The following is a 22568-nucleotide window of genomic DNA, read 5'->3' as shown; positions in this document are numbered from 1 at the left end:
TAACTAGTTCACTGAACTTGGCATTTGGGTACAGGGAATGAAGCATTCCCCTTGGTTCCTAAAAAACAAGGTTACAAGGTTTAACTCCCCCTCACGGTGGAGGCTGCATGAGAAAAAGTGATCATCAACACAACATCATAGTTTTTAAGTCGTCGCCTAGTCGTCTAGGCGCTGAAAAAAGTCTGGGCGTCCTCGACGCCACGACCAAAACCAGCAAAATGAGGGAGCAGGGGAGGGAGGAGACATAGGAAGAACCGGAGGAGGACCAGGCAAGGCTATCCACTAATATCTGCTCCCATCCCCGCCAGCTCTGCTCCCCAACAGAACTGGGAGGGGCTCTCAAAGGGCAACAGCAGGGGATCTCGCACAGGGATCTAGAAGGAGGGCGGCAGCAGCAGTGAGGAAGGGGAGGGGAGATCTAGAAGGAGGTGACAGCAGCAGTGAGAAAGGGGAGAGGAGATCTGGAAGGAGGCGGCTCGAGTGGATACTGAGAAGGTGTTCGAGAGGGAGAAGAAACACTTGGAGAGGAGCAGTGGCAGCCCTAGATAGTTCAGGATAGTTGGGGAGAGCTTTTATGGGCTGTCTGCTGGACTGGACCTTTTATGTTCCTTGTCCTTCTTCTTTTACTTTTTTTTATTTTTCATTTTTATCCCTTCTCCATTCTCCTGCCTTGAACATATGGCGTCGCCTTGCCTCACCTTATGATCGCCTAGGCGTCGCCTAGGCGATTGGAAGGCGGTGGCTCGCCACGTCTCGCCTTAGCGCCTTAATAACTATGCACAACATATCAACTAGATATACAATCCTCTATCAAAACCACTACCCTACACAGACACTGTCCAAGAGGAGCTTCGACATTCATCCTCTACTATGTTGGAGGGCACCATGCGCCCATGTATACTGTGAAGTATGGATACAGCCTACAGACGTGGAGCATTTGGAAGGATCTTTCTTCGCGTTATCGACCCAATGATTGGTTATTCGTATGGCCTTGCAGTTCTGTTTCCAGCGGTATGTCATTCAAAGAATCTTTAAACAAAATAAAACCCTCAAATGTCCTGTTCCAAAACACTACAAAAAAAACAAAAACAAACATGATTGAGAAGATATTAACCAAATACTCCTAATTAGAAGAACAAATATCTGCACAAAATTATGGAAGGACCAGTTCAGTTGTCAAGGTATTTATATGCACGATGTCTATGGTTGAGCTGTTCCGCATTAGAGCTAAACAGAGTGCAACACATGTATATAACAAGAAAGAAAAGGCAGCAGCCATATGCAGAAGACCAGGGGTGAATTTGTTACTTACACTTTACAGGAAAGGTCGTAAGCTAAGCAGTATAATCATGTCCATCTGTACATGGCCAGCTTATTTCACTTGTTCAGTTCTCGAACCAACGGCCTCCAATATATCTTCACTGCTGCCTTCAGCAACTTCCATTTCCTTCACCTTCTCAAGCTGCCTAAGGAGATCCAACCTATCGGGAGCATATGTGGACGGGATCTACACGATTGCAAATACAGAAAATAGGAATTATATAACAAATGGCAACAGGGGGAAAGTAGCGTGTGAACGTAAACTACATACCATCGATGGCACATATCTCTGGATGAAAGCCAAAATAGCAGCATGACCAACAGCGGTGAGCTGGGACAGAAAGGCAATTGTCAGAATGCTCCAACAGTAAACACACCTTACAGTCGATAGATTCACAGGTCAGAGTATATGATTGATATCACTCTTGGACACAACAAAATACTTTGCCATGGCAATTCAAACACCAAAATGAGTCTTAGTAGCCCACAGTCCACGCGGATAAGGTAAAAGGTTAAAAGGATTACTCCACACAAATTAAATGAAATGATAAAGTGGACCTAATAAGCCTCTACTTGTTTAAGAAGTAGAAATACAAGTACAAGAAAGACTCACTGGCAAAAGCATGAGTATTCCTATAGGAACAACAGATGCCAAATCCGTCAGGGTTCTTTGAAGAGCCTGCTTTTCCTTCTGAGTTAGTTCATCCCCAATAAGAGCTCTTTTTAGCAAACCCATAGCAGCTCCTGTATCAATTGCTAAGAGTTGTGTCCCCTGCAACACAGTCTGCAGAAAAATATGAATAAGAGACAAGAAGTTTTTTTATAATTAGTACAATGGAAGTATGGAGCTAACAATATTGTGATGAGCGCCTTTGGTTTGGCAAATAGGCTTTTGGATAAAGTTAATTCAATTATTCAACCCCCTACTAATCTTTCAAAATGATACCATGCCTTCAAGTGTCATTATTGTCAGCCACAACAGAGGAATAAAACCTTGCAAAGCTCATAAATATATGCTAGCATGTGTTTCTTACTACTATGGGATCTTAGGTTTAGATGGTCATACCGTTGTAGTCTCCTTGACCTTCTCCACTGATTTAGTTATGACATTTTCTTTCTTGGTAGCCTGACCGGAAGGAACTGATGAACCAGGCGATGGCGCAGTTGTTTCGTCTGCGACAACCATCTCCTGGAAAACAGGACTTGACTGAATAGATAATTCTTTGAAAAAGAAAAAAATTGTATGCATTGAAACCAACCATTGTGGTTAAGAATCATAACTCAGAAAACAACAGAACTAACAATACAAGATGCAATTAATCTCATAACGTTTACAGAATCACTGCTGAGGTCCTGTTCCAAGAGTTTGCCCAAATACTGAAGAACCAGTAATTTGCTATTTCAAGATCCTGTTAAACAAGCATACCTCCTCCTTTTGAGCTTCATCTGCACTCTTCTGCACTCGCTTTTCTAACTCAATCAGCTCACGCCTTAACTGTTCAAAGCGGAGGATGTCATTTGACTCCACATCTTTCTTCTCCACATTGGCGAAAGTGCCCTTCATCATCAGCAATAAAAATGGGATAATACCATAAGATTAGGAATACGCTGCAATAAGAATCTTAAGAGATAAAATTAAATGGTATTCTTTTGAAGACCATAGTTATTTTTCAGTAATTAATTAGAGCCATTGTCAAGGACTGTTCATTAAACAAGGATGCATCTTGGAAATCGCTTCACCGCAAAATGCTGGTGTGTTCTTTAATGCACAAAACAAACTGCAAATATACAGTACAGCATCCATACATCCTGATCTGCAAGAGCTGGATCAACTTTCTTTCCCAAAGACCGACCAAAGAAGTCCCAAAATGGACGGCGTTTATTATCCACCCTGACAAGAGAAATAGGAAACAACTGAACAGGTCTGCTTTACTACCCTGAAATCACATAAGCTATCACAACCATGTTTGAATTAGTTAATTAGTATTAGTTACAAGAATACTCCACCTGCTTCCTGATTTTTGTGGTGCTGATGTATCATTCGTCCTGCTACCTGTATTTACACGTCCTTCCTCTGCAGGTGCATCGGACTAATAACCATAAAAAGAACACATTTACCATGATTGCATACTAATTCTAGATCCAACTGTAGTGCAACCAAGTATGCAGTTTGACATGTACTGTTTCCAACTGGTACATTAAGCACATAATAATCTGATATCATTAAGCTGTAAAACACCACCAGAAGGATAGACAGATGGTGACTGCTGCTTAGCATTAGAAATTACACTTAGGCCCGTTTGTTTAGGCTTTTGATTTAAAAAGCTGGCTTCTATGGGATGTCTTGTCTGATAGAGGATGAACTAGCTCTTGTATTCATACATGTTGAGTAAACCAAATTACAGGGATTTATATAGGAGCTAGACTAACACAAGAGAGAGAGGGGGAAGCACACAGGCGACAGCCAGGGAAGATTCCCAGGCATTAGCCGTCTAGCAGCAAAAGGAGAAGTAAATACTAGCAGTAAAGAGGGGGAGTAAGTAGGTGACAGCCAGGGGAGGTTCCTAGGCAGTCAGCTAGTAATAAAGGAAGCAGTAAACATGCTAACACGCCACCCCCCCCCCCCCCCCCCCCCCCCCCCCCCCCCCGCAGTCGAATCGGCGGGCTCGCTGATATGAAGACTGGAGCCAAAATCTTGGAACACGGAGGTGGGAAGACCCTTTGTTCGTGAATGGGTCGCCATTGGTGATGTTCGGGCTCTTCACGTACCAACGACGTCCCAGTTTGCTGAGTGGGCCACACGGTGAAGGAGCCTGTCCAGGGGTTGTAGAAGGAGGGCCAAGGGGAGCCACCCTGGCTGCCGTTGCCACCTTTGCCGCTGTTCCCACGGCGACGATGCCGCTTGCTGCCATTGCTACCAAAACCGGCACCACCACCGTGGTGGCTGGGACCGGTGCCAGGAGCCCGATTGGAGGCACCGTGGAGAGAGGGGCCCCCAGGTTGCGACACCTGGGAGGTGTTGGTGGCGCTGGACTTCGACTGCGAGGCGAGGAGAGCCGTCGGTGGCTGGGACACAGTGGGGTCCAGCATGAGCTCCTCAAGTTGGAGATCATTGCGGACTTCATTGTGATGGATAAGTCTCATGTGTGGCTGGTCTTTGTGGGGCTATGATGCTCACATGGTCATGGTCCTTGTGGCTGTTTTTTCTGTTTTTAGGACAGCATCTTAGACTAGAGGACAGCATCTTAGAGGACAGCATCTTAGACTAGAGGACAGCATCTTAGCTAGGACAGCATATTAGCATCTTAGACTAGCATCTTAGACTAGCATCTTGGCATATGCTTGGCTGGCTAGCAGCCTATAAATATGTAACCCCAACCCCTCAGGTTGGCATGGCATTTGTGTGAGCTTGTGTGAGAAATAGACAAGAAAATTGCCCCAACTCCTAGTGTCATCCTCTCTCGATGAGAGTAAGAATTCTCCTACTACCAAGAGTGAGAATTCAGCGACTAACAAGTGGTATCAGAGCCGTATTATCCTGTAGCCTGAGCATCTCTTGCTCATCTTCTCTCCCAGCCCCACAACAGCCCCAGCTGTTGGCAGCAGCAACTCCTCCGGCCGCTCCTGTTCACTCCTCTCCCAGCTCGTCTGAAGCAGCCCTCTCCCCACGCAGCAGCCCCCCGGTAGCGCGTCATGTCCGCAGGGCAGTCTCAGCGCTCGGTCGCCTCGAGCACGCGGCGTCGGCAGGAGGCCGAACTTGCCGCGGCAGAGGAACGCGAGCGAGCGGCGGCAGAGACCGCTGCGGCGGCGGCAAGGGCGTCGAGGCTAGCAGCGGCGGAGCTGGCAGCAGCCAGAGCGGAGGCGGAAGCAGCGGCGGCGGCGAATGCAGCGCGTGCGGCGGCGGCGGAGGTCGAGGCTCTGCGCGGCAGCATCGGCAGCTCCATTTCCGCTGACGACACCGCCGACGCGGACCTCGAGCTGCTAGAGAGGGAGGCAGCGCGAGCGCGGGCGGCGCAGTGGACAGCCGCGCACGTCCACGAGCGTGGCGGCAGCCCAGACAGGCGCGGACGCGCTGGCGGCGCTCCTGGAGGAGGCGCGCACGGCGGTGGCGCTCCTGGGGCAGCCGCGCACGCCCACGAGCGCGGCGGCAGCCCAGACAGGCGCGGACGCGCCGGTGGCGCTCCTGGAGGAGGCGCGCACGGCGGCGGCGCTCCTGGAGGAGGCGCGCACGGCAACGGTGGCGGACGGGTCGATGGAGAGCGCGGCCTTCACAGGCAGCGTGGCTCTCTCTCCCCGGATCGGTACCGACGGGTCGATGGAGAGCGCGGCCTTCACAGGCAGCGTGGCTCTCTCTCCCCGGATCGGTACCGTGGTTACCACGGGCTCCAGGCTGTTGTCAGGGACGTCGGTCCCGGCGGTGGGTGGCCTACCCTCACCAAGACCAACTACGTCGAGTGGGCTGCGGTGATGAGGGTAAAGCTCCAGGTGCGGCACATGTGGGAGGCAGTCCGGTACGGCGACGTCGACTACGACCTAGATCGACGGGCGCTGGATGCTCTCATCGCTGCAGTCCCGCCCGAGATGCAGTTCTCGCTTACCAGCAAGCGGACTGCCAAGGAGGCTTGGGACGCCATCGCTGCGGCACGCATCGGCAGCGACCGCGCCCGCAAGTCCACACTGCAGGCACTTCGCAAGGAGTGGGAGAACCTGGCTTTCAAGCCAGGTGAGGACGTTGATGACTTTGCTCTCCGTCTCAACACTCTGTTGCAGAAGATGGTGCAGTTCGGCGACGACACCTACGGCGAGGAGAGAGCTGTCGAAAAGCTCTTCCGCTGCGTCCCCGAGAAGTACAAGCAGATGGCTCGCTCGATCGAGTCGCTGCTGGATCTCTCCACGATGTCGATCGAGGAGGCGATAGGTCGCCTCAAGGTCGTCGATAGTGATGAGCCACAGTCCCTCTCAGGGCCCATCACCACTGGCGGGAAGCTCCTTCTCACTCGGGAGCAGTGGCTTGCCAGCCAGGGTGACCGGAGGAAGGGGGAGCCTTCTTCCGCGACAGGCGGCCGCAAGCGTGGCAAGCCACGCAAGGCGCGCAGAGACGCCCAGGCCGGGGCGCGAGGACGTGCCGAGGGTGATGCCCGCGGAGGCGCCCAGGGCGGCGCCGCCGGCAGGCACAAGCCGGCACGAGACGACGCCTGCCGCAACTGCGGCCAGCTTGGCCATTGGGCCAAGGACTGTCGACAGCCACGACGCGGCCAGGCCCACGTCGCACAGGCGGAGGAGGAGCCGGCTCTGTTCATGGCACATGCCAGCATCGAGCTACCTCCAGCGGCACCGGCCGCAGCGGCTCTCCTCCACCTTGACGAGCCAAAAGCACACGCCCTCCTCGGCGACAGCTCCGGCAACGACAAGACTGACGGGTGGTGCCTCGACACCGGCGCCACCCATCACATGACCGGTCGACGGGAGTTCTTCACCGAGCTTGACTCTAGCGTCCGAGGCTCCGTCAAGTTTGGGGATGCCTCCGGCGTGGAGATCAAGGGCGTCGGCTCCATCATCTTCACCGCCGTGTCTGGTGAGCACAGGCTGCTCACCGGAGTCTACTACATCCCCGCGTTGAGGAACTCCATCATCAGCTTGGGACAGCTGGATGAGAACGGTTCGCGCGTGGTGGTTGAGGACGGAGTCATGAGGATTTGGGATCGTCGTCGTCGCCTTCTTGCCAAGGTATCCAGAAGCGCAAATCGACTCTACGTCCTTAACGTGCAGGTGGCACAACCCCTCTGTCTCGCTGCTCGTCGGGACGACGAGGCGTGGCAGTGGCACGAGCGTTTCGGGCACCTTCACTTTGAGGCCCTGAAGCGGCTCAGTGCCACGGAGATGGTGCGAGGCCTGCCGTGCCTCGACCATGTGGAGCAGCTCTGCGACGTCTGCGTGTTGACGAAGCAGAGGCGACTCCCCTTTCCCCAGCAGGCGAGCTTTCGAGCCAAGGAGAGGCTCGAGCTCGTGCACGGGGACTTGTGTGGCCCGGTGACACCGGCCACACCGGGAGGACGACGCTACTTCCTGCTGCTCGTCGACGACCTCTCCCGCTACATGTGGGTGATGGTCCTCGGCAGCAAGGGAGAGGCTGCGGACGCCATTAGACGCGCGCAGGCTTCTGCGGAGGCGGAGTGCGGCCGCAAGCTGCGCGTGCTGCGCACCGACAACGGCGGCGAATTCACGGCGGCTGAATTCGCGTCGTACTGCGCTGACGAGGGCATTCAGCGCCACTACTCCGCGTCGTACAGCCCGCAGCAGAACGGCGTCGTCGAGCGGCGCAACCAGACGGTTGTGGGGATGGCTCGGGCCCTCCTCAAGCAGAGGGGGATGCCGGCTGTCTTCTGGGGAGAGGCGGTGGTGACGGCCGTCTACATCCTCAACCGCTCGCCTACCAAGGCGCTCGACGGTAGGACGCCGTACGAGGCTTGGCATGGGCGCAAGCCGGCGGTCTCCCACTTGCGAGTCTTCGGCTGCCTCGCGTTCGCCAAGGAGCTTGGCCACATCAGCAAGCTCGACGACAGGAGCACTCCGGGAGTGTTCATCGGCTACGCGGAGGGCTCGAAGGCCTACCGCATCCTCGACCCGAAGACACAGCGTGTGCGCACGGCGCGCGACGTTGTGTTCGACGAAGGGCGAGGATGGGCGTGGGACAAGGCGGTGGACGATGGCTCGGCTCCGACTTACGACGACTTCACTGTCGAGTACGTCCACTTCGAGGGAGCTGGGGGAGTAGGCAGCTCTTCTTCGGCGAGCGCGTCTACCCCAGTCCCCGAGCCTCCACCGACCCCGGCGCCTGCTACTCCGACAGCTCCACGCTCTCCAGCCAGGACCTCGGCTGCGATGAGTTCTTCGCCGGCTTCACCACAACCGGCAATGCCACGCACTCCAGCACCGACAGGCACCTCTCCGGGCACGTCTACTCCAACACCAGCTCGTGTCGAGCATAGCCCGGTTGAGCTCGCTACTCCGCTCTCTCACGACGAGGAGCGCATCGACGCGTACCACGACGGCGAGCCGTTGCGGTACCGTACGATGGAGAACCTTCTCGGCGACCAGTTGGTGCCGGGACTGGTGCTTCATGACCTGGAGGACCTGGAGGCGCAGTTGCACCTTGCGTGTGACGACGGCGAGCCTCGGTCGTTCGCAGAGGCCGAGAGACACGCGGCATGGCGCGCCGCGATGCAGTTGGAGATGGGTGCGGTTGAGAAGAACCGCACCTGGGAGCTTGCTGACCTTCCTCGTGGTCATCGCGCGATCACCCTTAAGTGGGTGTACAAGCTGAAGAGGGATGAAGCCGGTGCCATCGTCAAGCACAAGGCTCGCTTGGTGGCACGAGGTTTCGTGCAGCAGGAGGGGGTCGACTTCGACGACGCCTTTGCTCCCGTGGCACGGATGGAGTCCGTGCGACTCCTCCTTGCGCTAGCTGCCCAGGAGGGCTGGCGTGTTCATCACATGGACGTCAAGTCGGCGTTCCTTAACGGCGACTTGAAGGAGGAGGTCTACGTGCACCAGCCGCCGGGATTTGCGATCCCCGGCAAGGAGGGCAAGGTGCTCCGCCTGCGCAAGGCCCTCTATGGCTTGCGGCAGGCACCGAGGGCGTGGAATGCCAAGCTGGATTCCACGCTAAAGGGGATGGGCTTCGAGCAAAGCCCGCACGAGGCGGCCATCTACCGACGGGGCAATGGAGGTAATGCCCTGTTGGTGGGTGTCTACGTCGACGACTTGGTGATCACCGGCACCAAGGATGCGGAGGTGGCGGCATTCAAGGAAGAGATGAAGGCCACCTTCCAGATGAGTGACCTGGGGCCTCTCTCCTTCTACCTGGGAATCGAGGTACACCAGGATGACTCTGGGATCACGCTTCGACAGACCGCCTACGCCAAGCGCGTCGTTGAGCTAGCTGGGCTCACCGACTGCAACCCAGCTCTCACTCCGATGGAGGAGAGGCTGAAGCTGAGCCGCGACAGCACGACGGAGGAGGTGGACGCTACGCAGTACCGGCGTCTTGTAGGGAGCCTTCGCTACCTCGCCCACACACGGCCGGACTTGGCATTCTCCGTCGGCTACGTTAGTCGGTTCATGCAGCGACCGACGACGGAGCACCAGCAGGCTGTGAAGAGGATCATCCGCTATGTTGCGGGGACTCTCGACCACGGCCTCTACTACCCGAGGTGCCCTGGGGCGGCACACTTCGTCGGGTACAGCGACAGCGACCACGCCGGCGACATCGACACCAGCAAGAGCACGAGCGGGATCCTCTTCTTCCTCGGCAAGTGCCTCGTTAGCTGGCAGTCGGTCAAGCAGCAGGTGGTGGCCCTGTCCAGCTGCGAGGCCGAGTACATAGCGGCCTCCACCGCTTCGACTCAGGCGCTCTGGCTCGCTCGACTGCTTGGTGATCTCCTCGGCAGAGACACTAGAGCGGTGGAGCTCAGGGTGGACAGCAAGTCCGCTCTGGCCCTGGCAAAGAACCCCGTGTTCCACGAACGCAGCAAGCACATCCGGGTGAGGTACCACTTCATCCGAAGCTGTTTGGAGGAAGGGAGCATCAAGGCGAGCTACATCAACACCAAGGACCAGCTTGCGGACCTGCTCACCAAGCCCCTTGGGAGGATCAAGTTCCTTGAGCTCTGCTCTAGGACCGGGATGGTTCAACTCTCCCACAAGACGACGCACAAGACTTAGGGGGAGAATGATGGATAAGTCTCATGTGTGGCTGGTCTTTGTGGGGCTATGATGCTCACATGGTCATGGTCCTTGTGGCTGTTTTTTCTGTTTTTAGGACAGCATCTTAGACTAGAGGACAGCATCTTAGAGGACAGCATCTTAGACTAGAGGACAGCATCTTAGCTAGGACAGCATATTAGCATCTTAGACTAGCATCTTAGACTAGCATCTTGGCATATGCTTGGCTGGCTAGCAGCCTATAAATATGTAACCCCAACTCCTCAGGTTGGCATGGCATTTGTGTGAGCTTGTGTGAGAAATAGACAAGAAAATTGCCCCAACTCCTAGTGTCATCCTCTCTCGATGAGAGTAAGAATTCTCCTACTACCAAGAGTGAGAATTCAGCGACTAACACATTGAACGTCGGGAACGGACGGGTCCGCTTCAAGAGGGCCTTCCTGTGGTCATACTTGGCGTTGAGACCACGAAGGACATTGAGGACGAGGGTGCGGTCAGTGATGACCTCGCCGAGATCGCCTAGAGCATCTGCCATACCTTTCATCTTGCGACAGTAGTCGCGGATGAGCAAGTCGCCTTGGACAAATGCGCGGAAATCTGCGTCGAGGTAGAGAGCGCGAGTCTCGCGGTTGCTCAGGAATTGTTCCTCGATGCCAATCCAAGCGTCATGTGCTGAGCCACCGCGTTCACGAACGGTGTCCTGGAGTTCAACAGTGAGGGTGCCAAACAGCCAAGACAGCACAACGCAGTCCATCCAGTGCCACCAAGGACAGGCGGGGCGGGGCACGGTGCAGAGGACATGGTCGGCGAGAGCGTACCGCTCGAGAGTGAGCAACACTAAGTCGCGCCATCGGTTGTAGTGGGGGGACAGGAGATCGAGGACCACTGGCACGAGGGAGCGGATGTTTTGGACACCCGCAGCCTGGGCGTGGAGGGGGGCGATGAGGGCAGCTTCATTGTGGCTTGTGGACCTCTCCTATCAAGAGTGTGTCCGGGTATAAATATTGTTAGATATGTATGTGTTGCGTGCGTGTGTATGGGCCTCCTGTGGCTGTGCGCCAGGCCCAGGCCGGCTTCCTGCCGTGCCTAGATAGATTAGGATAGGCAGGTTATCCCTTGATTGGTTTTGTTTCTATAAACTTCTCCCAAGGGCTGCCTATATATTTGTATACCTTGTATACCCTAATTAATCTACTATTCCACACAATCTCTATTGCTTTCATGGTATCACGAGTCTGGGTTACTCCCGATTCATTTTCTTCCGCATCTTAGCGCGCCGCCGGCGCTGCTCTCGCACGAGTCTCCCGCGCTGCGACCCATGGCCGGCTCCCTGCCGCCCACCGAATCCGCGCGCGATGCCGCGGCGGCTGAGGCCGCCAAGCGCGTGGCGGACGCCAGCGCCGCCGACGCTGCTCAGCAACGCGCCTCCCGTCAGGCGGCCCGCGCAGCCGCCCTCGCCCGCGCCGTCACGGCCGAGGCCGCCGCCCGCACAGGAACGCGCGCCGACGCTCGCATTCGCGAGGCCCTAGCGCGTGCCGCACAGGAGCGCAAGGGTGCCCCGCCCGACTCCGACGAGGAGGACGCCCGTGACAACCTCTCTGTTGTCTCCAATCAGGCACCTGACGCCCATCAGGCCATGCTGCTCCACGAGGCCGCTGCCGTCCTCAACTTGCACGCCCAAGCCATCGCCGTGCAGAACATCCGGCACCTCATCCCTGTCGTCCTCGACGTCGCTGCCGGCAACTACACACGATGGCGTGAGAAATTTCTCCTCACGGTTGGCAAGTATGCGCTACAGGATCACGTTCTTCGCGACGTTCCCGCTGTGGCCTCTCCTGATTGGGGGCGCATGAACTGCGTCGTCCAGTCTTGGCTCTACGGCACCATTGCCAACGACCTCGTCGACGTCGTCATGGAGCGCAGTGCCATCGCCCGTGCCACTTGGCTCGCCATTGAGACGCAGTTTATCGGCAACCGGGAGACGCGGGCCCTCTACCTCGACGCCCAGTTCCGGAACTTTGTCCAGGGCGACTTGTCCATCACGGACTACTGTCGTCGTTTCAAGAGTATGGCGGACGTTCTCGGTGATCTCGGCGAGACGGTCTCCGACCGCACCCTCGTCCTCAACATCATCCACAGGTTCAACGAGAAGTTCGCCGCCGTCAGCCGCGACATCCGGCGCTCCCGTCCTCTTCCCTCTTTCCTGGAGGCTCGTGACTATCTGCTACTTGAGGAGCTCACGATGGCGTCCCCTGCTTCGACTCCGTCCACGGCACTCCTCACCGGCGTCAACACTAGATCCTCTTCCTCTCGCCCCTCTGCGTCTCCCCACCAGTCTGCTGGCCGTTCTAGCTCCGGGGGCGGCAACCCCTCCAAGCAGAAGCGGGACAGGGGCCAGCATGGCGGCCAGTCGCGTCAGGGCGGCAGTAGCAGCAGCAAGGCCTCTGGCGCCTAGGCTCCTGCCCCCGGCGCTATCTAGGAGACGGGTGGCCCCTGGCCCTCCTTCTGGAACCCGTGGATTGGTACCATTTAGATGTACCCAGGCCCACGACAGCAGGCCACCGCTCCTCTCCGTCCAGCCACGACACCTACACCGCCGGTCCAGCAGGCACAACAGGCTCTCCTCGCCCAGCAGCAGGCGCAGCTGCAGAGCCTCCAGGCGCCCCTTCTGGGACAGCAGGCGCCCTACCTGGGGCAGCATGCGCCACAAGTGCCCCCGAGTTTCTACAACCCCATGACGGGTCTGCCTTCCTCCTGGGATCAACAGTCCCTCACCTCGACGTTCAGCACCATAACCCTCAACCAGCCGCAGGCGAACGACTGGTATCTTGATTCAGGTGCCACCTCCCACATGACTTCCGACGCTAGTACCCTTTCACATTCTGCTCACCCGCGGTATCCTTTTCCCTCTATTGTTGTCGGTGACAGCTCCATACTTCCTGTCACGGCTACTGGCGCAGTTCATTTTCCGAGTTCCTTGTCTCTTAATAATGTTTTAGTTTTGCCTAAACTTATTAACAACGTCATTTCTGTTCGTCAGTTTACTTCCGATAACAATTGTTCCATTGAATTTGATCCTGCTGACTGTTTTGTGAAGGATCTGGCGTCTCGGAGACTGATCGTCAAGTGCAATAGCTCCGGTCCACTCTACCCCCTGTGGTTTCCTGATGCCCACGCCCTTGCTGCCGTCTCAAGTTCATCTGTGTGGCATCGCCGTCTCGGTCATCCCGGTCATGAAGTTTTGTCCAAAGTCGCTTCGGCTATTCCTTTTTGTAATAAAGACATTAGTCCCATTTGTCATGCGTGTCAGTTAGGGCGTCATACTCGCCTTCCTTTTCAGTCATCCGTTTCTCGAGCATCTGATCTCATTCACTGTGATTTGTGGACACCTCCTATTCCCAGTGTTTTTGGATACAAATATTACTTGCTCATTCTTGATGACTGCTCTCACTATTTGTGGACGTATCCTCTACGTCTCAAATCTGACACATTTGCGACTTTGGCTAACTTTTTCTCCTTTGTGCGTACTCAGCTTGGCGCCACTGTGAAGGTTGTTCAGTGCGACAACGGCTGCGAGTTTGACAACTCTAGCTCACGCACATTCTTTCTAGCTCACGCACATTCTTTCTTACACATGGGGTCCACCTGCGCATGTCCTGCCCCTACACCTCGCCCCAGAACGGCCGGGCCGAGCGCATGATTCGGAGTGTCAACAATGTTGTTCGCTCCCTTCTTTTTCAGGACAGTATGTCACCTTCTTACTAGGTTGAGTCTTTGCACACTGCCACCCATCTGCTCAACATCTTGCCCACAAAAACGCTTAAGCTCCTCCACACCACACATGGCTCTGTTTGGCGCCCCACCTACCTATGATCATTTACGGGTCTTCGGTTGCACTTGCTATCCGAATCTTTCCGCCACTGCGCCACACAAACTTGCTCCCCGCTCCACCCTATGCGTCTTTCTTGGCTATTCTGCTCATCATAAGGGATACTGTTGTCTTGATCTCTCGTCCAACCGAGTCATCGTCTCTCGACATGTGGTGTTTGACGAGACTTCCTTTCCCTTCTCTCAGCAGCAATCGCCTCCGGCTAATGCGGATTTTGATTTTTTGTTGGAGCCTCTTGATGTGGTGCCAGTGCCTATTGGCTCGGTGCCTCCTCTATTGCCTGCAGGTTCCTCACCAGGCGCACCTCCGGCGCCCCCGGCGCCTTCCGGCGGCATCTCTGTTGCACCCGTCGCCTTTGTACAGCCACGTGCGGCCGTGTCCCCCAGCGTTCCCGCATTGCCACGTGCGGCAATGCCATCTCCCAGCGCACCCGGCGATCCCGCACAGCCACGTGCGGCTGCTGCGGCCTCCCCTTCGCGACCGGCTGTTGCCTCGCCGGTGCTGTTCCAGGAGTCTGCTGGGGCTGCCCCATCGCCCCCTCCTGCGGTTTCCGCTGCTGGCGCTGCCCCTGCTTCGCCGGGCAGCCGCCCCGGTGCTGGGCAGCCGCTCCTGGTGTACTCTCGACGACCCCGGCTGCCTCTCTCGCCCCCTGCTCCGGCCGTTCTACCTCGCGGTGCTGTTCCCGTGCGTCCCGTCACCAACCAGCACTCCATGACGACACGCGGGAAGTTGAGATTTCGTTTGCCGGCGCTATTTCACTCCTCCCCACTGTCGTCAGTGCCCCGCACCTACCGGAGCGCTCTTGCTGATCCAAATTGGCGCCAGGCTATGCAGGAGGAATTTGATGCGCTCTTGGCCAACAATACGTGGGATCTCATACCACGTCCTGCTCGGGCTAATGTTGTTACTGGCAAATGGGTATTGAAGCACAAGTTCAATGCCGACGGTTCTCTGGAGCGCTACAAAGCTCGATGGGTGCTTCGAGGGTTCACTCAGCGTCCCGGGATTGATTTTTCTGAGACTTTCAGTCCTGTTGTCAAGCCCGCCACCATCCGCACCGTGCTGTCCTTGGCCCTCTCTCGCCACTGGCCAATTCATCAGCTAGATGTGAAGAATGCCTTTCTTCATGGGACACTTTCAGAGACCGTTTACTGTGCTCAACCTGCTGGTTTTGAGGATTCCGCCCGCCCTGACCACGTTTGTCGGCTGAATCGCTCTCTATATGGACTTAAGCAGGCTCCTCGTGCTTGGTACAGTCGATTTGCCTCTCACCTGCTGCAGCTCGGTTTTGTGGAAGCCAAGACCGACACTTCTCTGTTCGTGTATCACCGCGGCGACGACGTGGTCTATCTTCTCCTATATGTGGATGATATAGTCCTCACAGCGTCTTCGACACCTCTTCTTCGTCGCACTATTGATGCCTTACAGCGGGAATTTTCTATGAGGGACCTTGGTGAACTTCATCATTTTCTGGGTATGCATGTGCAGCGGTCTGGTGATGGTCTTCTTTTGTCCCAGCGCCAGTTTATGCTGGAGATTCTAGCGCGCTGGTATGACTGATTCCAAACCTTGTTCCACTCCGGTTGATACAAATCCCAAGCTGTCTGCTGCTGAAGGTGCTCCCCTTGTCAATGGGACTGATTTTCGAAGCCTAACTAGTGCTCTCCAGTATCTCACCTTCACTCGCCCAGATATTGCCTATGCTGTTCAGCAGGTCTGTCTCCACATGCATGATCCTCGAGAGCCGCATCTTGCTGCTTTGAAGCGCATTCTGCGGTATATTTGTGGCACTCTTCACTAGGGTTTGCTTCTACGGCCCTCCACTCAGTCGGATTTACTGGTCTACTCCGACGCTAATTGGGTTGGCTGCCCAGACACCCGAAAGTCCACTTCCGGATATGCGGTCTTCTTGGGCGATAACTTGGTCTCCTGGTCATCCAAGCGTCAGAATGCAGTCTCTCGCTCGAGTGCTAAGGCTGAGTATCGGGCGGTTGCCAATGCCGTTGCCGAGGTCTCTTGGTTGCGCCAACTCCTTGTTGAGCAGCACGTTCCTCTGCGTCGCACCGCCCTTGTTTACTGTGATAACATCAGCACTGTTTACATGTCTTCGAACCCCGTTCAGCATCAGCGCACCAAACACGTGGAGATTGATCTACACTTTGTTCGTGAGCGTGTTGCTACCAGTGATGTCCGCGTTCTTCACGTTCCGACGACCTCTCAGTACGCCGACATCTTCACCAAAGGCCTGCCTTCTTCGGTGTTCACGGAGTTCAGGTCCAGTCTGAACGTTCAGGCTCCCGACGATCAGACTGCGGGGGAGTGTTAGATATGTATGTGCTGTATGCGTGTGTATGGGCCTCCTGTGGCTGTGCGCCAGGCCCAGGCTGGCTTCCTGTCGTGCCTAGATAGTAGATTAGGATAGGCAGGTTATCCCTTGATTGGTTCTATTTCTATAAACCTCTCCCAAGGGTTGCCTATATATTTGTATACCTTGTATACCCTAATTAATCTACTATTCCACACAATCTCTATTACTTTCAAATATTGTAACACCCCTGGTGTTACGAGCTTGCTTAGCACCGAGATTTAGGTCCGAGAAGGATTAGCTTAACAAGTTTCCGGGTTTTTAAAATTTATAACGCACGTGAGCCGAAAAACAATTTCTAAGAACAAGGATCAAACATAACTTGTATTTAGTACTTAAATAAAAATTAAAGTACAAATTTAGTAGATGCAAAAGCAACTGTAACTTTTGAAAAATAGATGTTGTTAACTAGTGTTTTTGGAGCTCAAAAATCAAATTTGACGTTAAGATAAGCTCTTTTCGTTAAGTCGGCAAACACTTGAACTATTATGTAGAATATCATTTTTGGCGAATTATATTGAGCAAAATAGTTAAATGGTGCTTAAGTATTTTGCTACTATGGGTTAGTATAAGGTATGGACTATTGCAAGAAATACTTGTTGGTAGCAGTTAATAGGGTTTTGGCCTTTTAAAAGTTGCAACAAAAGTGTTAATGGCTGTTAGTTTGAATTGAATCCTTAACTTTTCTAAGTATGAAAAGTAGTAAGACAATGCTATTTTGACATTTAATTTCTAACAAAAATGTTTAAACACTAGCTGCATGTTGTGGTATCGTTGATTGCACCAAAGTGAGTGCTTGAGTATGGCATAGGTCGAAGTTGTGTTGGAGGTCACGTTGCTCTCGTAAAAATTGCCCAAACTTCGTTGGAACGCGTTGTAACCATGTTGATTGGTGCTCTGTTCGTGAACCGGCACTCCAGCGACAAACCCAAGTTGGCATCCTTTTATCTCCCGCTCTGGTTGCTCTCGGGTCATGACGATTAATCCTCTAGCTAGCTGGTAGTGTCGACTTTAGGATAGTAGGATTGGTTGGACTTCGATTGAGATGATCGGCATTCTTTGCTTCGCTTTAAAATACGTGCACGGCGCCGAGCGCAGCCGCTCGACCTAAATCCACGGTCACCGCGCGCGCGAACGCTGTGGGCGTCGGTCTCACGCTGTGGCCGGGTCGCGGCCGCGGATCAGCCGTGTGCACGGATGGTGCCTCGCAGCGCCTCGGCCTGGCGTTAGCCGACCCCAGCTGGCCACGGTCTGGCTACCGCTGTGCCGTGCGCTAGGCCGAGCCGAGGCTGCGGCTGCCGTCGCTCGGTCGACATGACATCCGCCTCACCCCTCGTATCACCTACCGCGTCGTGCCCTTGGCGTATGCCGTTGTCGCCATGTCTAGTTGTTGGCCCGGTCACAGGGGCGATGGGATGCCTGCCTGCCTCATTTGCCCTCGCTAGCCGACACCGGTGCGACCGGCTCGGGTCCTGCCGCTCCAATTCAAGCGTGTCGCGCCGAGCCGCCTGGTCTCGTCACCTGTGTGCACGAGCTCGCTCTGCCACCGTTGACTCAAGCCCCGCTTTAACACATCCTACCCCTCGAGCTCATCCACATGCTTTTCCCCATGACGTGGCCTCAGCCTGGGCACCGCGCCCGCCTTTTAAATTCGCCAAGCCCATGGTTTCTCAGCCCATTTCCTCACATCAGTAAGAAGCAGAGGAAGTTAGCTAGACGCCCCACTCTCGTCGGGTCCAGCGGTGGTCTGGCCGCTGCCAATTGCGGATATTGCTTGCCGCCGGTCATGTGCGTCGCCGTGACCAGAGGGTTGGGGGTAAGGCCTGTAGGAGTGGTAACAGTCCAATTGCTCGTAACCCTGAGTTCGCCTTGACTCCATCCGTTGCTCGCGTTATTTTGGCCAGGGTGCTCGACGTCGGTGGGGTGACGCGCCGGTGTCCATCGCAGAGCACCGCCGCCTCGCTCGGTCGCACGTGCCCAGACCGTCACAGCGCTCCCCTGCTTCAACCATCAGTAGGGCGTACACCACGGTGAGCCACTGATGCTTATCCGCCACTTCTAATCTGCCAAGCGTACGTAGGCTCGCCAGAACAGTCGCGCCGCCGCCGCGGATAGCCGCTCGCCGTTGCAGCCCACGACAGTACGCCTTCGAGTCCCTAACCGCCACCCATCCTTGCGCGTTTATCTGTAGATGGTGGTCGGCCCCTTAATGTCGTCGTAGCGAGCCTAGTTTGCCCGGCGTAACCGCCTTGGGCCGTCGGCTGCCGCGCCGGCGCGCGCGGGGATCCCAGGGACCTCCCCGTGGTAAAGGCGAAAACATCCGAGGGTTTGATTGCAAAGTTACTGACGGTAGGAATAGTGCGCATAGTAGTCGTATTAATCTCTGAAAGCTCAGTGGCCTTTCTGCAAAACGGCCAGCGCGCGCAGGTGCCCCCGGCCTTGGGCCGTACTGAGAAGCCGCGACGCGCTGGGCTGTCAAGCCAGAAGGTGTTGCTGCCGGCCCTTTCCTTTTTCTAATGCATTTTCTAATTTAATTTCTAAGGCAAACTTATAAATTCAATATAAAATTGTGTAGTTAACCAAAAATTATGAAACCAATTTTTTTAAGTTTCTAAAATCATGATCTACCTGCTTGTATGTTTTGTTCACGTAGTTTTATAATATTTTCAAAAGTGATCTAATTAATTTGAGGTGCTTAATATTGTTAAGATATAAACTTGAAGGATTTTTTGTGATAAATTGGTGATAGTGTTGGTTCTGAAATTTTCACAGTAAATACCTAACATTATTAGGTGCTTACTGTAATTTTTGTAGCTCCATAATAATTAGTTTGCTAAGGTAGCTAAATGAGTCCTAGTTCAAAAATATATGTTTAATCAATAAAATGTCGAAACACCTTGAGATTTTAAAATTAAAACATTGTTCCGGAGGCAAAGCATTACTTGACGGCTTGGATACGTAGTCTAGTACGTTAGTCATTAAAGCTAGCTCGTTAGCTTGCGGAGCGTAATCGTATTTTAGAGTTACAGTTACCATTGATTGATTGCGTCTCTACGTTGCACCCACATATATCATAATAGGAACAACGATGGATCGTAGAGATGACCGAAGTAGCGAAAAAGATGATGCCTTGATGATCGTGTCACCATGAGAGAATGCTAACTTTTGGTTATATCTTACCCAGAAAAGCCCCGGCGCATAACCCCTATTATTCTGCACTTTATCTTATGCTTGTGCATTAAGTTTTAAGAAGTTGAATGAAAACCACTTGTATATATATATCCTTATCCTATGAGTCATACTAATATATCAGGATTGTGTAGCTTGCTCTGCTATAGGACCCGGTAGAAATCGAGTGATTACCTGTCACTTGCGAAAGATAGGAAAGATATTATTGCTGTTATTATATTACTATCATATGGAATATATATGGAGGATAACTGGAGACCAGGCGGAATGGTACTTTGAATCTGAACTTGGTTAGGCATTCGAGCGAGGCTAGGATTGCACTTATTCCGCATGTGTTGATTGAGGATCATCCGTTGTTGTGGATGGTAGTCAGGTCACAGACTTGTTATCCTAAGCACATACTTGCTTATGGGAGCGAGAAGGCTCGTTACGCTCTTGTTGCGGGTTCCGGCTCTTTTCGGACCGACTAATTGGAGACGGAGAAAGGTGAAGGTCTAAGCACCATACTGAGATCGGGTCTCAAGTGTGGGGGTTTGGAGTCCAAGTTTGGACGGAGACCTGGACCCTGTGACAGGAGTGGAATGGGTTAGTCTTGCTTGTGCCTAGGGCGCAAGTGGAGCGTGTGTTTCAGGGTACCCAGCTGGGATACATTGATTCGTAAATCGCCGTTTTTGTGAGACGGTACGACTTGGCTATGGTTTAGCACCGTAGTAAGAACTGGAACTTGAAAGGTGATAAAATGATTCTGATTACTTACCACCTACTTGAAAGTAGCATAGGTGCTTACATAGAATAATTAGTTAATAAGCTAATGATGACTGCTAATAAAATAGAATATAAGGACGCACGTTTAGTAATGCTTCCGCAGATGCAATAACCCACAAGCCAGATAGCCTTGCATATCATTGGAGTCTTTTATTTTCCTCCTGTCGGGTAAGTCTTGCTGAGTACAATCGAGTACTCAGGGTTTTATTCCCCTGTTGCAGGTGATCGGAGGATACCTAGAGCTAGACTCTTGTGTGTGGAAACCTCCTGGTGGGCTCAGAGAGGATTCCTTTCACGCTACGACCGTAGTGTTTATTTATAACCCTCACGAAAGATTTTTATAAGAAAAGATGTAAAATCTGTTAACATCTCTTGTATAAAAATGTCTACTATGTTAATGCTCCACCATGTCGTTAAATTAATCATGTTTCCTCTGTAACTCTGATAACATTGTGATATTCCGCTGTTATAATAAATTGAGGTAATATTCTGGTACTGTAATAAAGTGATGTAAGAAATGACTTAAGATTGTGATAAGTTGTATTCTTTCATTTATGATCCTGATGGAAAAATGTGGATTTTCGAGTCTTCTCTTGGGGTGTGCTCGACGGAACTGCATAGTTTAGTGTCATCTCTTGGATACTTAGTGTCTAATGAAAGACAAGTACTCCTGTGAGGCATTAGATTAGGCGGTTCTGCCACAAATATTATCTCGTTATTCTTGACGATCACTCTCACTTTCTCTAGACTTTCCCTCTGTGGCTCAAGTCCGAGACTTTTTCTACATTGGCAAAACTCTTTTCGTACGTGACCACTCAGTTTGGCTGCACCATAAAAAACATCCAGTTCGACAATGGGCGTGAATTTGACAATTCCTCCGCCCGCTCTTTCTTCCTCAGTCACGGTGTTCTTCTATGGATGTCCTGTCCTTACACCTCCTCCCAAAACGGCAAGGCTGAACGCATTCTTCGCTCTGATACCATGATATAGGATGAACTAGCTCTTGTATTCATACATGTTGAGTAAACCAAATTACATGGATTTATATAGGAGCTAGATTAACACAAGAGAGAGAGGGGGAAGCACACAGGCGACAGCCAGGGAAGATTCCCAGGCATCAGCCGTCTAGCAGCAAAAGGAGAAGTAAATACTAGCAGTAAAGAGGGGGAGTAAGTAGGTGACAGCCAGGGGAGGTTCCTAGGCAGTCAGCTAGTAATAAAGGAAGCAGTAAGCATGCTAACATTGTCCATTGGCTTTTGAATAAATATAAAATGTATAACCCTCAGAACAGATCCCATAGAAGCCAGCAAAAGCGTCTTCAGACTTGCTTTTGGCCTCTAATACAAATACAACGCTTCTCAAAAACCAATTTCAAAACCTAGCCATTTGTTCCACCTTCTGCCTTTTGAGCAGAAGACAAAAGCATAAGCTGAAACCAACAGGCCCTTAAGAGAGGATTACAAACATTGACGGGAAATTACATTGAGTTCCCATTGCTTAATTGAAAAGAGATGCATCTGATGTGATGCTATCACTAACCAATGCAACTAAATCATATCTTGGCTAAGATAACAACAGAAGCAAACTTATGCAATTCATGAGCTACAGTAATCGGAGTAACTGTTCTCGCCTGGCAGTATCCTGATGGACTGACCATAAGTGGAGTGCACTGGAAATCCATAAAAGGAACTCTTCCCAATACAATGAGATCAAAGACTTGTAATTGTAAGAATGCATGGCTATCCTTTATTAGAAGCAACATGTGTGGGTAAGAGATACTGAAAACAAAAGAAAGCCAAAAGGCTCACCTCCAGATATTCTGCTTTTGCTCGAAAGGATGCCTCAAGAAACTCAGCTTCTTTCTTCAGTCTTCTTATCATTTCAAGATCAGAGCATGCAGCCTGTAGATCCTCCTTACCAGAGTTTGAACTAGAAACGTGTAATTCTTGGAGCAAATTTTCTAACTTAACCAAAGCTTCTTCAACACTTTCAAGTGACTGCAATGATTAAAACCGATGTCGTCAACGCTTCAACAACTGAAGATAGCATCTATTTTAGAGGCAACTATCATCGTAAACTTGAAATAAGCAGATGGCATATCCAAAATAGATTTAATTGCAAATGATATCTGTCCACCACATATGCAATTGTCCATCCTTTTTGCTCGTGAGATCTTTCAATACATCTAAGGGCATGTACAATAGTGCCACCTGGACCATCTATTACATCAGTAAAATCTTAGGTGAAGCAAACTAGGAGAGCATATGATGTATGTAAGTATGTTATCTCTTAGATAAGAGATTGTCTCTTAGAGGT

General features: G+C 52.6%; 1 protein-coding gene across 2 annotated transcripts in view; it reads right to left on the bottom strand.

Moving 5' to 3' along the window:
* LOC136500794 (uncharacterized) overlaps positions 1-22568 on the bottom strand; it is a 29007-nt gene that overhangs the window by 312 nt on the left and 6127 nt on the right. Inside the window, exons 11-19 of one of the 2 annotated variants that reach the window (XM_066496227.1) lie at positions 22061-22249; positions 3328-3410; positions 3127-3211; positions 2747-2878; positions 2387-2509; positions 1934-2104; positions 1592-1651; positions 1313-1507; positions 846-1071 (exon numbers count right to left, since the gene is read on the bottom strand). In XM_066496227.1, coding sequence (XP_066352324.1) covers positions 1373-1507; positions 1592-1651; positions 1934-2104; positions 2387-2509; positions 2747-2878; positions 3127-3211; positions 3328-3410; positions 22061-22249 — 978 coding nt within the window. In that variant the 3' untranslated portion in view covers positions 846-1071; positions 1313-1372. Of the gene's footprint in view, positions 1-845; positions 1072-1312; positions 1508-1591; positions 1652-1933; positions 2105-2386; positions 2510-2746; positions 2879-3126; positions 3212-3327; positions 3411-22060; positions 22250-22568 lie in introns of those variants that run through there. The other variant, XM_066496228.1, reaches the window with a different exon arrangement.

The sequence above is a fragment of the Miscanthus floridulus genome, chromosome 13 (genome assembly GCF_019320115.1).
Source record: "Miscanthus floridulus cultivar M001 chromosome 13, ASM1932011v1, whole genome shotgun sequence".
NCBI lineage: Eukaryota > Viridiplantae > Streptophyta > Magnoliopsida > Poales > Poaceae > Miscanthus > Miscanthus floridulus.
This window is presented reverse-complemented; position numbering and strand designations above follow the sequence as displayed.